General features: G+C 38.6%; 1 protein-coding gene across 2 annotated transcripts in view; it reads left to right on the top strand.

Annotated features, from left to right (window-relative positions):
* The window catches only part of LINS1 (lines homolog 1), a 33,401-nt gene that overhangs the window by 7,545 nt on the left and 11,687 nt on the right, over positions 1 to 14,169 (top strand). For both annotated transcript variants that reach the window (XM_009250211.4, XM_054531947.2), the window contains exons 2-3: positions 12,956 to 13,457; positions 13,551 to 13,640. In XM_009250211.4, the coding sequence (XP_009248486.3) occupies positions 13,059 to 13,457; positions 13,551 to 13,640 (489 nt within the window). In that variant the 5' untranslated portion in view covers positions 12,956 to 13,058. The remainder of the gene's footprint in view (positions 1 to 12,955; positions 13,458 to 13,550; positions 13,641 to 14,169) is intronic.

Raw genomic sequence — 14,169 nt, 5'->3', positions numbered from 1 at the left:
GCCCTCCATATCCACGGATTCCATTCCAGTAGGTTCTGCTCCCCTGGATTCAACCAACCCCAGATCAAAAATATTTAGGGAATTGGGGAAAAATTTTGGCTACAGGATGGGGTGCTGGCTGCCAGGGGAACGAGCCCTGTGCTCAGAGTTGGCACTGAACATGTATGGACTTTTTCTTCTTGTCATTATTTTCTAAACCATACAGTGTAACAAATATTTACATAGCATTTACAATGTACCGTGTCAAATATTTTAAGTAATCTTGAGATCATTTAAAATACCTAGGAGGATGTGTGTAGATTATATGCAAATACTACACCATTTTATATATGAGACTTGAGCATCTGTAGATTTTGGTATCCTTAGAGAGTCCTGGAACAAATCTCCCACGGATCCTGAGGGATAACTGCTCTTTGTTTTGTTCAGAAACTCACAATTCCGGAAAACCATGTCACTGACAGCAGCACTACCAACAACATTTGAACCCACAAGATTCGTGATCATTAACCAAAATCAGAGACCCGTGAAGGTCTGATTACCATGCTGGCCTGTTGATTCTGGGGCTTAAATGGAACTATAGTCGGCCCTCTGGATCCATGGGTTCCACATCCACAGATTCAACCAACCTCAGATAAAAAAAATTCAGAAAAAATAAAAAATAACAATACAATAATAAAAATAATACAAATCAAAACAATACAGTATAACAACTATTTACACATCGCTTACATTGTGTTAGGTATTATAAGTAATCTAGAGATGATTTAAACTATATGGCAGGGTATGCACAGTTTATATGCAAATATGTTGTTTTTTGCCAGGGAGTTGAGCATCCATGGATTTTGGTATCCTTGGTGGGTTTTGGAACCAGTCCCCCACAGATACCGAGGGGTGACTATACAATTTTAAAAATTCAGTCAAATCGCTATCCTGATTAACATTTCAACCTGTAGTTGCTGAGTATCTTTTGAAAAAATTAATCTTAGTTTATATTAGGAAATTGCATAGTAATTGACCTTGATTTTAGATCTTGCGTAGCATGTGAAAATGATTCTGAGCACTATTGTTTTACAGTGTGAACAGTTAAGCTGTAGGAGTTACTATTTAATTTGAAGTCCAATGTTGAACTCTTATCCTGGGCTTTTGGAGCACCAATGGAAGTTTGAAGAGTGCTTTGGTGGAGTGGTGAAGGGCACAGGCTCTGATATTAGATTTTCTGGCTTCACATCCTGACTCTGCCCCTGAAGCTCTGTGACATAACATCTCTCTGTCTTAGTTTCCTTATCTGTAAAATGGGTATGATAATTAAGCACCTCCCCCCCCATAAAGTTGTAACACTCACCTAGAGTAGTATCTGGTACATAGTAGGTACTCAATAAAGTTTAACGATTCATATTCCTAACAGCAATTTTATGTGAAGATGGGTGGGAAGTATGTTATTTTATATTAATAAACACATGGTTTTGTTAGGCATATAATGCAAAATTCATATAGTTTACAGAACTTAAAAAATAAATAGAGGCTTCAGACAAATTTTATACTTAATATGGGTAACCCTTAGGCCACTTGGTGTGGGATTTCAGCTCCTCTGCCAAGAGAAAACACTAAGAGAATCACTGCTCCTTCACTTACCTAGTAAGACTGCTCCAATTGTTTGTTTCCAGGCTAGAGAAATCGTTCATTTATCATATAGATGGCCTCAGAGCCTGTCAGCAACCTGTGCCCCCTCCGTCAGACACTTGGGTTTGTTGGTGTCTCTTAAAAGCTTGTTGTCTGAAGAGTACACATTCCCCCAGGCCAGCATGATAATGCAGAATGAGATGTGCAAACCTCAGAGCATCCACTTCAGAAAAAACTGTGGTCAGTTAAATCCCCTAGTTCGTTTTCTTAAGGATTTGTCCTTTCCTTTAATACCACAATTGCTTTAAAAAACACACACAAACTACAGTTTTCAATTCCAATGGGCTACTCACAGACATTTATTTTAAAGACAGTGTAATTAAGAGGAGTTTATACTTGATCACAATAGAAACAGCCTAGCACCTATTGTCATCATTCATTCATTAGCTGCCTGGCCCCTTGGCATTTGTGACCTGTATTACTAAGATGAATATTTTTTGATTTCCATCTAAGATTACAGGCCCATCTCCTCTAAGCCCATTACTTCCTATGGGACTAGAACAATAAGTTAATCTTTTGTTAAAGTATATATATGGCCTTTTGTCCTGGGTTCCTGAAGCAGCTCAAGACAGCTTCAGAGCACTAAAGGTAAAAGGCAGTGTTTTGTTATTTATAATAAACACTTTTCACACACCCCAGCTTATGTTAATGAGGTGATTTTTTTGGACCATCTAGATGGCTACAGGATGGAGTGCTCGCTGCAGGGAGGGAACCAGCCCTGTGCTCAGAGTTGGAACTTTCAGCCCTACCCCCAGTCTCAGGAAGGGGAGAGGGACTCAAGGTTGAGTCTATCACCAAGGGCCAGTGATTTAATCAACCACGCCTAAGTAAGGAAGCCTCCGTAAAAATCCAAAAGTGTTATCAGTTGATGGGTGTCCAGGTTCTTGGCATCTTGAACAAAGAAAACACAAACAAAGCAAGGAAAGACACACAAAACATACAAACAAAGCAAAGAAAGAATGAAGCAGCAAAAGCAGAGATTTATTGAAAATGAAAGTGCACCCCACAGGGTGGGAGTGGTCCAAGCATAGGGGCTCAGAGCCCCGTTACAGAATTTTCTGAGGTTTACATACCCTCTAGAGGTTTCCATTGATTACTTGGTGTACACCCTATTAAATAAAGAGGGTGAAGTAAAGTCATTTACTTAGTGAACCCCCTATGTAAATGGAGAGGATATTTCATAGATGAAGTGTTTCCATTTGATTTAGTTCTAGGAAGTCAGCGTTAATTAGCCTTATGTCCCTGCCTCCAGACCCTATTCTGCCTCATTTCCCCCCAGAAAGACGTGATCCCCATAAATCTTTATGGAGGCAGAGGGACCAATGGTCTATCTTCTGTAACTGCTTCATGTTGGCTTGGGGCATAGTCCCTACCTATTGGGAATCACGGAACTCTCGCCCCTCTCTGTCTAGTGGAGGCAGGGTAGCTCCTTGATGGCGAGGAGTGGTGTCTGGAAGTGGCTGGAACCTTTGTTGCATGATCATCTGAAGCTTGATGGTTTCTAGGCGAGAAGAAATGAATTTGGTTAAAAGATTTAATGGGAACTTCAGGGAGTGGATACCTATGCTTCCAGGAATGTTTTCTAGAGATTTGCAGAAGAAAAACAAAACCTAGTCTGTTCTAGGATCTATGTGTTTCCTTAACGTCTTAATGCAAGCAGCTCCATTTTGGTTTGGTTTGGTTTGGTCTGTTGGGGCCTAGTGCATGAGTTCAGTCCGAAACAATGGCCTCCCATAATTTTGTTTTAAAAAATTCTCCCTTTTTGGTCAGGTTCTCACTTAGGTGAGAGTGTGACAAAAAATAGGGCCTTAGCACAACTCTCAATTACCTTCATTTTGGGTTTCTGGTCTCAGTGCGTCATTCATAGGTTATGGTGTCCTCATGTTCACACATTTCTTTCAGCTCTTGTCATTCCAGTTGAAGACAGACCATTTGACATTCTAGAGATGGCTGCGTGCAACCATTTAAAACCTTTGAGAGAATACAGCGTGCAAGGGAAACTATTATTATTTTATTTTTATTTATTTATTTTTTGAGATGGAGTTTTGCTCCTTTTGCCCAGGCTGGAGTGCAATGGCGTGATCTTGGCTCACTGTAACCTCCGCCTCCCGGGTTCAAGTGATTCTCCCACCTCAGCCTCCTGAGCAGCTGGGATTACAGGCATGTGCCACCATGCCAGGCTAATTTTGTATTTTTAGTAGAGATAGGGTTTATCATGTTGGCCAGGCTGGTCTCAAACTCCTGACCTCAGGTGATCTGCCCGCCTCGGCCTCCCAAAATGCTGGGATTAAAGGTATGAGCTACCACGCCTGGCCAAGACTATTGTTATGACTATCGGGAGGATAATACCAAGAGTTTGGAGTATGCTTCTTCCCTGGGGTTCCCATAAACCAAACCACCTAAAATCAAATAGATCAAAGAATGAGCTAGATAAAGAGCCTACTCATTTAACCAAGCAATCTCTTTGTTAATCCCCTACGATGAATCTCTATACTTTTCATTTGATGTATTTCTCCATAGGCCACAAGCACCAGCAGCTGCACAGATACTTCTCTGTTCAGCCAATTCTATCATAACTTTAACAAGAGAATTTAAAGTCTGTTACGTAACTGTAGCCTTTAGAGAAGAATCTGTTATACAGCCTATCATGAGGGAAACATTTCTAATCATTGCTTCTTTTGCAATGGAAAAGGGCCATAGAAAAAGGACCTAACAAATGATGCCCTTCTAGAAGATTGAAGGCCTCCTAGCAATGTTCTCTTTAACTCGTGATGTGGGTTAAAAGGAGTGAACCAATGTTCTGTTTCTGACTGATTATGAGGCAATGTGTGTACCATTAAAGTTTCTCACCTGCATTGGACCTTCATCTTTTATCTGTCAAAGTATAAGGTTATTCATATATGAGGCTGGCTGCAAAATCCTTCACAAATAAAAGTGTACCCCATAAGTACATACAACAGACCCCCTTTTCATTTCTATTGTTCTTGGAGGCATAAACAAAAAATATTCAAAGATAAGAGTCTCATAATAGTAGAAGTCTTGATCTGTGATCTTGGGAAAAGCTGTTCACATCAAGGATGCCATGTTCTTCTGGGGAGCAACTTCTTTGGTTAGCTTTACCTTAAGCGTTCCTATGGGTGTACAGTTCCAAGAGTGTGGAGGGACCCTCCTCAGTTGTGAGATTATGAACCCAAAGTTCAGGGTTCCAAAGTTTTGCTGCAATGCGGATGGCAAGGACAATCTTTCTCCAATGTTCTCAGAAGATCTAATCTTTAGGCTCTAGATTTGTGAAGGGGTTGATTGTCCTCAGCAAACCATAAAAAGCTTTCTGTACCTGGTGAAAATACACTGTGGCATAATGACTTAGTTTTATAACATGAGCCCTCTTGCATGGGAGAGCTTTTATATAACCAGAAAACATGCATTGAAAATAATAATTGAATAAAATCCCTTTATAAAATGTTTAAATGGCCCATCAGGTGACCAAATGTACCTGACGCTTTGATTGTTTTCCCAGGAATATGGGCCCAAACGTTGGCTATAAACTATTTCAGTAATTTATAAGCCACCACACCAATGTATTCAATTTGGATCATTTTATCTTTTCTATGATGGGTCATGGAATGCAGAACTTTTAATAATAAAAGCTTTAAGGACTTAGAAAGGACAAGGTGACCATCCTGGTTCTCCATGAGTCCATGCTTAATTAACATTAGACTTATATCCTCTTGAATACCAGTTGTTTCTCCACATTAGGTGCATAGCACTGGTAACTGATGGGTTATCATAGGTAAATTGACTTAGATCGTGGAGTTCATTCAAAATGTGTATCTAAAACAATTTCAGTATCAGCTGATTTAACATGAAAATCTGACAAAAAGTATTTTCTTGGTACTTAATTCTTGTTCTACTTGGGTTAGCAGCTTTATACAAGGAAATTTGGTTATTTCTGTGGTTTAACCCTTTAAACTAGGCAAAAATGTACATTCCCATGCTTTCTTATAGTCTTTTACCAACAACACCTTTGACTTTTCTTACACATCTTGCATGTAAAACTGTTTCTTCAGTAGTCTCAGTTACATGTTACAATGTTAACTCTTAGCAACTTTTACTTTTGCTGAAAACCTTGATAAGTTTGGGGATTTAATTAAGTACTAGATGTGGAGGAGCCTAGAACCCAGAAAGAAATGCAGATAAAGTCTGACTCTTTCTAGCATCTAACTCCATGTGTCACAGGCCCTACCTAGCTATAAAACAGGCAAACTGTACAGTTAAGAGTCACAGTGGCATTTACAAAGCATTTAGGAGGCCTAATCACCTTTAAATTGTACAACATTTCTTGCATAAATTCTTTTTCATAAGTTATTTCATGACTTACACAGACCATCTATCACATGCTTGGACTTTCTGACTTGTCCTAAACACCCCTCTTTTAAACAAGCAGTTATTTTACTTTAGGACAAGAATTTATCATACAAGATCCTTTCTTATATAAAACCTTCTTTGCATAGCTAGAGGGCATGGCTAATTTCACATGTCCCCAAGACTTATCTAGAATCTAATGCTCCAGAATAAATTAAGCAATTTTTAAAAGTCAAAGAAGCAGTTTGTGACCTTAAAGCATTTAGCAAACCTAATATCTGACCTGCATAATTTAGACCAAATGTTTACATTTGTGAAGATATTTTTATTTTACCAATAATCTTTAAAAACTGTCTTTATTTCTCAGAGATTACTTAAGTCACATGAACTAAATGAAAGGCATTACACTTTTTACTTTTCTGACAAAATATTTGATTTAAGCTCTTATTATTAACCAGTTAATTAAAGCTCTTTTATATTATACACACAACACATATAAATACACAGAAGATAAAGGATTCATTCCCTGAGCCAGGAATTGAACCCTAAACCAGGGCCACCGTTGTGAAAAGAGAAAGTACAGCCACATAGTTACAAGGTCCAGCTCCCAAGGACATGACTGACCAATTGGCTGGGCCATCTTGAATAGTGGGCTTTTAGGGCCCTACACATGCTTTTTATCGTAAGGTACCCATCTTTATGACAGAAAAATACAGGAAGACACACAGAGCACACCAGATTCACTACAGCTTAAGACCAGCCTCAGAATTCCTTTTGTATTAATTAAAACTTTATAGAGGAGATAAACAGTAACATTTACCTTTCATTTAACCAGTTTGCACAAATTGAGAGAGGCCAGTGTCTGACTACTAAGAAATTCTTGCCCTTTTGCCGGCATGCCAGATATCTGGGCTCTTTCTCCCTGACCAGCCCTAGTGACCCTAGTCAACTGTAATGCAAACAAACACATTCCCATTAATTAAGAATATTCACAAATAGCTTCAAATTTTGGAGATATTAGGCAGAGTGAGAAATACTACTCAAATTCTATTTACAAAAGTATAATCAAGACACTTAAAGTATCAGGAAGCCTAAACTCCAAAGAAGTTAGTTTAAGATTAAAAAGCTGGTGTGCTCCATTAATTCCTGCTGGCCCAACAAAGGTAGCCTAGGATTTCCGGATAAATGGGACAAATGATGACTTTCTAGAAACACATAGGAAACAGAATATCCACAGAACCAAATAAAAGCCTTCCAGTTAGGAACTTAAAAAAATCACGGTTTTATGTTTATGCATACAGGAGCAAAGCCCAGAGGAGAATAAACAGCAAATGAATGAAAACTAGAAGCACAAACAAATAGAAAACCAACCCTAAATTTTCCCACTGAGTCTATCCTGGAGGCTACAGTGTTACCCAGGGCCCCAAAAAACCCACATAATGAATATTTTATTACTATTACACAATTCAGTTTCCTTAAGTTCACCAATATCATTATACATCCTGTGCAATCAAGAAATTCACTCTAGGCACATGACCTATATAAGTACTTCAAGTGCCAGCACTATCCATGCAAAACAGTAAACATAGTGTGAAGCAATGTGAGCGTGTATGTGAAATTTGGCTCCACACTAAATCCAGCTTCAGGCTTAACTATATTAAAGAATTGCCAAACTGCTAATGCTTTTTTTTGAGACAGAGTCTCCCTCTATTGCCAGGCTGGAGTGCAGTGGTGTGATCTTGGCTCACTGCAACCTCTGCCTCCTGGGCTCAAGCGATTCTCCTGCCTCAGCCTCCCAAGTAGCTGGGAGTACAGGCACAGGCCACCACGCCCAGCTAATTTTTGTATTTTTAGTAGAGACAGGGTTTTACCATTTTGGCCAGGATGGTCTCGATCTCCTGACCTCGTGATCTGCCCACCTTGGCCTCCTAAGGTGCTGGGATTACAGGCATGAGCCACCACACCTGGCCACATTTCTTTACAGTACTAACTTTATTTTAATCAAGACTAAGAGCTTTAACTGAAAACATTGATTAGCCAAATGTCTCCAATTCTCTATCAGGTTTTAAATAATATTTTATTATGTAAACTTTTTTCCACATGTTTATCCACTACTTACTGGTTTGTTACTATGGTATTTCATAAATAACCTTTTCAAATCTGTAATCTGAACTAACTTTTAGATAACTTCTGAATTAGACAAAATTATTATTTTTCTCACTAGTAATATAAACTTTTTGGCACGTTTTGTTTACAGAATTATGTGTTAACTAGAATTCTTAGTAACCTAAAACTTGTGTGAAACCCCAAAAAGCAAGAAATCCTGAACCATCAGATGTGGGCATTTATAGATAAGAACAGTTCCACAATTTAGAAACATACTTCCCCATATCACAATCCTTTCTTTATTGGAAATGACCCAGATATTAAATGAGCATCAAAAATAACTCAAAGCATTTAATTTGCACAAAAAGTTTACCTAAAACATTTATCTCATTCACTGTGCTCAGTTCTTTCAGTTTTAACAAGGGAGACATGAGACATCAATCAAGATATGTAAAGTGAACATTGGTTCAGTCCAGAAAGGTGGGACAACTCTTAAGCGGGGAGGGGGCTTCCAGGTCACAGGTAGGTGAGAGACAAACAGTTGCATTCTCTTGAGTTTCTGATTAGCCTTTCTAAAGCAGGCAGTCAGATATGCATTTATGTTAATGAGCAGAAGGATGACTTTGAATAAAATGGGACGCAGATTTCCCCTAAGCAGTTCCCAGCTTGAATTTTCCCTTTAGCTTAGTGATTTTGGGGGCCCAAGATATTTTCCTTTCACAGATTTCTCTGATTTGTCAAAAAAAAAAGGCACACAAACCAAGATCATTTTGTTTTGGCTGGGTTTATAGTTTTATAATCTTCTATGCCAAACACTGACATCCCAAAATATCTAGCAAAGACAAACATAAAACCAGACAAAAAATGTATGCTGACGGTTCTGAAGGCATTTCTGTTTTTACTTTACCAATAATTTTAAAGCCAGCTTATTTAGTAAAGTTATACTTAAGTCACGTGAACTTAAAAATTGCTTAGACTTAGTTAATGTATGAGCACTCTTGTAAGTCAGTTGGGTAAACACAACATATAACAATAAGTGTACATACAAATAAACACATCTAGACATGTATACACATACACGAACGAAGATCCAATAGCTTGGAAGCCTAGCCATGAGATAGCAATACAAGCTCGCCGGTTTTACTTTGTTTGCCGCAATAGATAATCCAGTGAAGGCTGTGAACCAAAATTTCGAGTAAAGCATTTCCCAGTTTGATTTTTAAAGCCCAAACCTCCCCAGACTCCAAAGGACACTGGGTCCAAACAGTTCCAAACGAGAGCATCACATGTTAACCAGGCCCCCTGCTCAGAACAGCAGCACAAAAGCCTGGATACATGCAACACCATCCCACTTTCCCATTCAGCAGCAAACTCCAGATTCCAAACAATATTGAGGCCAAACAGCATTGCAACTGGGAGAGAAAGTTCTAAGGAGAGTGTAGTACTAGACCTCAGAACCTCTGCCAAGGGCATCCCCTTTGTAGAGATTGAGGTCCAGAGGATCCCCCTGGGGTGTTCCCCTTTGGAGTCCAATCTTAGAGTGTCAGATGTCTCTGACCTTAGGTGGGCACTGGTGCTGCTTTGCATACTTTTCTTCCAGAGGTGATGGCTTACTGTGAGCTTTCCTTTGGTACTGGGTGTAATCCCCAACTTTTAGCATCCATATAATTTGATAAGGCCACGCTTTCCCATGCTTCTCGTTCCACTAGAGTGACAGCCATGAGCTGTAATGATAGGATTTGGAGCCTGGGTGGGCTTCTTTTGTCCTTAGCCAGTCGAGTAGGGGAAAGGAAGAATTTATGCTTATGTTTTCCTGATTTCTGTGAGCTGCTGTAACATATTAATCAAACCCAAAGGGGAAGTCGGGGCAACTCCAGTTTAGAGCCAGTTGATCAGAAGCACAGGTGGAACATCCTGGGGCTTGCAATTGGCATTAGAATTGTGGCTCAGTCTTCAATCTGTGTGATCTGATGGTATCCCCAGGTAGATAATGTAGAATTGAATTGGAGGACGCCCAGGTAGTGGTCTGTGCAGAGTTGCTTTGCTTGCTGGCTGGCTAGTGGGGAGAAATCTTCACACATCTATGGTCAGAAGCATGTTGTAAGAGGATAGTGGAAGAAACAGTTTATTTCTTCCTCTCATAACCCCAATGTTTTTTTTTTTCCCTCTGTCTCTAAAGGCTCATTTTGAATCTGTATTTCTTAAAGTTTAAAACGTTTCAGTCTAATTTCTCACAATCATTCTTACCAAAGAACCTGGGTCCCACCATGAGAGAAAACAGCCCATCTACCCCCTGGAATATTTATTTACTGGCATTCACTTTGGTTGGTGTGCTAAAATGATTGAGCCATGTGAAATTGCCCTTTTTGTGGGTTGAAACTAGGTCAGATAGCAATTGCATTCTCATTTTGGTAAAATTTAAGGACTTAGTGACCCATAGGAATATTATTGGAAGTATTTTTATTGCTATAGCATTTAAATAAAAATAATTCCATTTGTTGCTGAAATTTTTACTAAAAGAGTTGAGCATGTGATAGTAATTAAAACAAAATATTCTGTTTTATAATGACAGTAGTTTGAAAAGAAATGTTATAACTAAAATATAAAGTAAGTGCAATGGAATTAGACTGAGGTGGAACATGAAGTCTAATTTCTGATGTGTGACAGACGATATATCAGGCAATTAAGGAGATTTTGTTCAGGCAGTTGCAATAGGGAGAATAAATAAAAATAATTCCATTTGTTGCTGAAATTTTTACTAAAAGAGTTGAGCATGTGATAGTAATTAAAACAAAATATTCTGTCTTATAGTGTCAGTAGTTTGAAAAGAAATGTTATTATAACTAAAATATAAAGTAAGTGCAATGGAATTAGACTTTGAGGTAGAACATGAAGACTAATTTCTGATGTGTGCCAGACGATATATCAGGCAATTAAGGAGATTATTTTGTTCAGGCAGTTGCTGTAGAGAGAATGTTCATAATGGGAAGCCTTGAAGAGGAAGGAGAAAAGGTGGGATTAACAAAACAAGGGAGTCACTGAGGAAGGGCAGAAGTAGGTCCTATTTGGGAATTGTAGACAGTGAGTTGGTCCTTTCTGGTTAACCCTTTCTTGGAATAAAAAAGGGTATGGTGCTTATCCATTCTGGCCTTCTGAGAGCACACAGGGCTGAGATAAAGTATAACACTGCTAGATGGAACAACATTACCAACACTTGTATTAATAAATCATATGGGATGCATACCACAGGTTGAAAGTGTGATTCAGAGAAAACTTATCAAAAGTTTCATTCATAACTTTAAAATCTATAAGTTTCTTAATATTTATTTCTCCATGAAAGGACTAAAACAGGGCAGCTTTGTGTTGTAGAGTAATCAACAATTGAAATTCAGGCTAAATCAGGGGAAGAAGCCAGCCATTAAAGACCAAGACTAGGCTAGTGGGCCATAGTGTAGACAGAAGACCCAGTATAAGACCAAGACTAGGCTGGTGGGCCATAGTGTAGACGGAAGACCCAGTATAAGACCAAGACTAGGCTGGTGGGCCATAGTGTAGATGGAAATCCCAGTATAAGACCAAGACTAGGCTAGTGGGCCATAGTGTAGACGGAAGACCCAGTATAAGACCAAGACTAGGCTGGTGGCCATATTGTAGACGGAAGACCCAGTGTAAGTGGTAGACTTCCGAAGTCTTTTGGAAGTTGAAGATGGGAAGTGTGTCTATAAACGGGTCAGGGCAGAGAAGTCTGTAATTTTGTTAAAGGGTAAATTTCAAGAGTGCAAAATCACAACCCATATAAAATGACCACGTATCAGAGATTTTATTTACCTTATTACTAAGGGAACCAGGCACAACCTGTTTAAAGGAGCAGTAAGAAAACCATGAACTATGTAGGGTAAAGGAATGTTAAAATGAGTTTACAGATGGAAGCAAAACTGATTTTTCCCACTGGGGAGAGGGTTGCCTCTTTATCAGACAGTTATTCACAGATCTGTGGACAAGAATTATTTGAAGTGTGAAATATCTCAAAGGCAATGAAAGGAGCAAAACCCCCCTCCTTCCCAGTGTCAGATTGTTCCCAGAGGCTCCAGCATTCCATTGTCATGATATTCAGTAATCTCTTTTGCCTATGCCAAAGTCCTAAGTTTTTCCTTGCCATACTCCCTCTATAGTAACTACTTGCTGCTTCTGATGTTGATCCATTTTAAGTTGGAATTTCATCGGCACTAGCCATAATCTAGTTTGACCATATAGCAGTCTAACTTTAAATTTTTATCTATAAATTGGAGGTGAAGGTTAATGAATTTCAGTTAGCTCAGTGATTCTCAACTGGAGTGATTTTGTCCCCCGGGGAACATTTGACAATGTCTGCAGACATTTTCTGGTTGTCAGAATCTGGCAGGTCAGGTGGGAAGTGCTTTGCGCATGTAGAAGGTAGAGGTCAGGAATGCTGCCAAACATCTTGCAATACACAAAACAGCTCCCCACTACAAAGTTATCTGGCTCCAAATATTAATAGTGCCAAAGTTAAGAAACCCTGATAGCCATTGAAAACTGTTAGAGGAAAGCTCAAGTTTCTGCTGTGTTAAAATTAAACCTAATTTTATGCTCCCAAATGTGTGTGGAAAGCATACATTTCATTGTTACGGTCTTGAAATAATGTTCCTGTTACAATTTTCCATTTTAGAAATTAAGCAGTCAGCATCCCCCTTAACTTGAGAGACTTAGTGATTAAGTGGAAACAGTTACTTTCTCTTGTAATAAGCATATAGCACTTAGAATTTTTAAATTACTTTTCCTATTTTAGGTTTCACTGAAGAAACGTCTTACAGATTCATTGCACTTCTGAGATTTAATGTTTACAACTTGGAGTTGTCGACTTTCTTATAAGATACATTTTGGAAGTCAAAATGAAAGTTTTCTGTGAAGTTTTAGAACAGTTATACAAGAAGGTACTTCTTGGAGCCACACTTGAAAATGACAGCCATGATTACACCTTTTATCTCAACCCAGCAGTTTCAGATCAAGATTGCTCTACAGCCTCCTCCTTAGAATGGGCAAACACCTGTGGTATCCAGGACAGGCATCAGCCCATCTCTGTTGGTGTGGCTCCCATTGCTGTAGCACCTGCGTGTTTGAAGACCAACTCTCAGATGAGCAGTTCCAGAGAAGTAATGCTCCTTCAGTTAACAGTGATCAAAGTGATGACAACCCGGATATTGTCTGTCAAAACCGAGTTCCATGCAAAAGAGCAATACAGAGATGTAATTAAAATTCTCTTAGAATCAGCCAAAGTCGATTCTAAATTAGTAAGCCATTTGTTTTTTTAAAGATCTAGATATTTAAAATAAAATTTTAAGAACATTGAGCAATAGTGGTTAATTATATTTGTTTTCCTGTAGATCTGTATGTTCCAAAATTCAGATAAATTGTTATCTCACATGGCCGCACAGTGCCTTGCATTGCTTCTATATTTCCAATTGAGAGAAAAGGTAAGATAAGTAATCAAAGTATGTTATTATTTCTCTTTCTTAATTTTTTTTTAATTTAAATGTTTTGTGGAGACAAGATCTCACTGTGTTGCCCAATCTGGTCTCAAACTTCTGGGCTCAAGCAATCCTCAGCCTCCCAAAGTGCTGGGATTAAAGACGAGAGCCATGGCACCTAACCTGTTTCTCTTATAGTTTCTTTAAAATTGCTCTTTGACATTTGATTTTTACCCTTCAGATATTTGTATTAATAAGACATTTGCTCACATAATAACATATGTAAAGCCATAAAAATTTAAGAATAGAATATGATGATTTGTGTCAAGGATTAGAGTCTTAGATATGTTGTCAATCATAATCAGTTTCTTAACCTGAGAGGTGAGTTTCATATCAGAGTCCATAACTTTCTGCAGATTCTCAAACTAGTAGGTGGACCCCTTCCCCCTAAAAAGATTTAGGAACCACCAGTTGAGAACAAGCGTATTTTCACAGGTTTAATGTAAATTCTAACAACAGTCCTCAGCATAATATA

This window comes from Pongo abelii, chromosome 16 (genome assembly GCF_028885655.2).
Source record: "Pongo abelii isolate AG06213 chromosome 16, NHGRI_mPonAbe1-v2.0_pri, whole genome shotgun sequence".
Taxonomy (NCBI): Eukaryota; Metazoa; Chordata; class Mammalia; order Primates; family Hominidae; genus Pongo; species Pongo abelii.
Note: the sequence above shows the minus strand (reverse complement) of the source record. Positions and strands in the feature narration are given on the sequence as shown.